Below are 1569 nucleotides of genomic sequence, written 5' to 3'. Positions count from 1 at the left end.
CAGCGCCCACAGCCGCGGGCAGCCCCGTCCTGCCCGCAGTGTCGCCAGCCGGGATCGCTCCGCCGGGATCGCTGCTGTCACCCCGGGCAGGGCCGTGGGGCTCTGGGCCCTCTCTGCGGGAACACCCACCCGCCCCACCGGGAGCGGAGCCGTGGCTGGCAGGGACACCCGGACTGCTTCTACTTCCTGCTGCGCTGTAGGCAAGCAGGCAGCAAGGAGATCCCTGTGGGGAGCTCCTGACTCCCCACTCTGGGAAACAAGGGTGGCAGCAGGGCACAGGGGTCCCAGCAGCGGAGCCGCTTCCCTATTTGTTTGATTTTTGGGCACACTGAGCCACACACGGGTGGAAAATGGAGATACCCTGAGAGAGGGAGACACTGGTGTGTGCTGCTGTGGGTGGGAGGTGGAAGCATCCTCATCCTGGATGGAAGGGGGCTGGCAGGTCCTGGGGGAAGCTGTGGGCACAGGGATGGGAGTGGCCGTGTGCCTCAGTGGGGTGAGGTCTGTGTGGTGGCAGTGCCCAGGGACTCTGTCGTGCAGGTTGTCCATGCTCAGCTAATGGGCACGCTGGCCTCTCCCATCCTCGGCAGGGTTCGTGGTGGGTCATGCTGGGCTGTACCAGGCCCTGGCCATGTTCGCAGTGGCATATTTCATCATTGGCATGACGGTGCTGTCTGTGTGTGCCATTGCCACCAACGGGGCACTGGATGCTGGAGGAGCCTACTGTATCCTTTGCTGTGGGTGCTGCTGGGACAGGGCATGTGGGACAAAGTTGAGTGACTACCCAGTGGCCTTGGGGTGCCATGCTGAGGCTGGGACCCTGTTGGCCTGGGAGAGAGGGGTGGGAGCATGTGATGGTGGTTTGTGCTGCTGACATCTTCCCTTGACTCGAGCAAGATATGATCAGCCGTGCCTTGGGCCCGGAGTTTGGGGGCAGCATCGGGATCATGTTTTTTCTGGCCAATGTGTGTGGCAGTGCCCTCTATGTGCTGGGGCTGGTGGAGGCAGTGGTGGACAGCTTTGGGATCCCGCCTGGTGAGTACCGCCCTGTGTGGTGGCAGGGGACAGCAGGTGTCCCTTACCTGAGCAGCCCTAGCTCTGTGCCAGGCACGCTAAGCACCCTGCCCAGCCAAGCCAGCCATGGCTCACCCAGCCCTCTGGCCTGTGAGTTGGTGCCCATCATGCCTGACACAATGCTAGTAGCTCTCAGCTCCCTGTGATGCCCCCTCCGAGCTTGGCTGATCCTGACTTGTCTCTGCCCAGGGCAAGAAGCGGGCACAGGCGTCCACGTCCTGCCCCAGAGCTACTGGTACGAGCTGCTCTACGGCACCGTGCTGCTGGCCCTCTGCCTCCTCGTGTGCCTCGTGGGTGCCTCCATCTACGCCAAGGCCACCTTCCTCATCTTCCTCATCGTTGCAGCTGTCCTGGGCACCATCCTTGTCAGCTTCTTCGCCACACGGCCCCTGAAGGTGCCCATCCGCCTGCCCAACGGCAATGGCACTGAGACTGATAACGGCTCCTTCACCGGCTTCTCCCTCAGCACCCTGCGAGACAACCTGGGCGGTGAGG

General features: G+C 63.0%; 1 protein-coding gene across 1 annotated transcript in view; it reads left to right on the top strand.

Moving 5' to 3' along the window:
* SLC12A9 (solute carrier family 12 member 9) overlaps positions 1-1569 on the top strand; it is a 12772-nt gene that overhangs the window by 2900 nt on the left and 8303 nt on the right. The window contains exons 3-5 of the mRNA XM_005419119.2: positions 591-725; positions 898-1035; positions 1264-1563. Coding sequence (XP_005419176.1) covers positions 591-725; positions 898-1035; positions 1264-1563 — 573 coding nt within the window. The remainder of the gene's footprint in view (positions 1-590; positions 726-897; positions 1036-1263; positions 1564-1569) is intronic.

Source organism: Geospiza fortis, unplaced genomic scaffold, assembly GCF_000277835.1.
Source record: "Geospiza fortis unplaced genomic scaffold, GeoFor_1.0 scaffold172, whole genome shotgun sequence".
In the NCBI taxonomy this organism is placed as follows: domain Eukaryota; kingdom Metazoa; phylum Chordata; class Aves; order Passeriformes; family Thraupidae; genus Geospiza; species Geospiza fortis.
The sequence above is the reverse complement of the archived record's forward strand: the minus strand, read 5'-3'. Positions and strand labels throughout refer to the sequence as shown.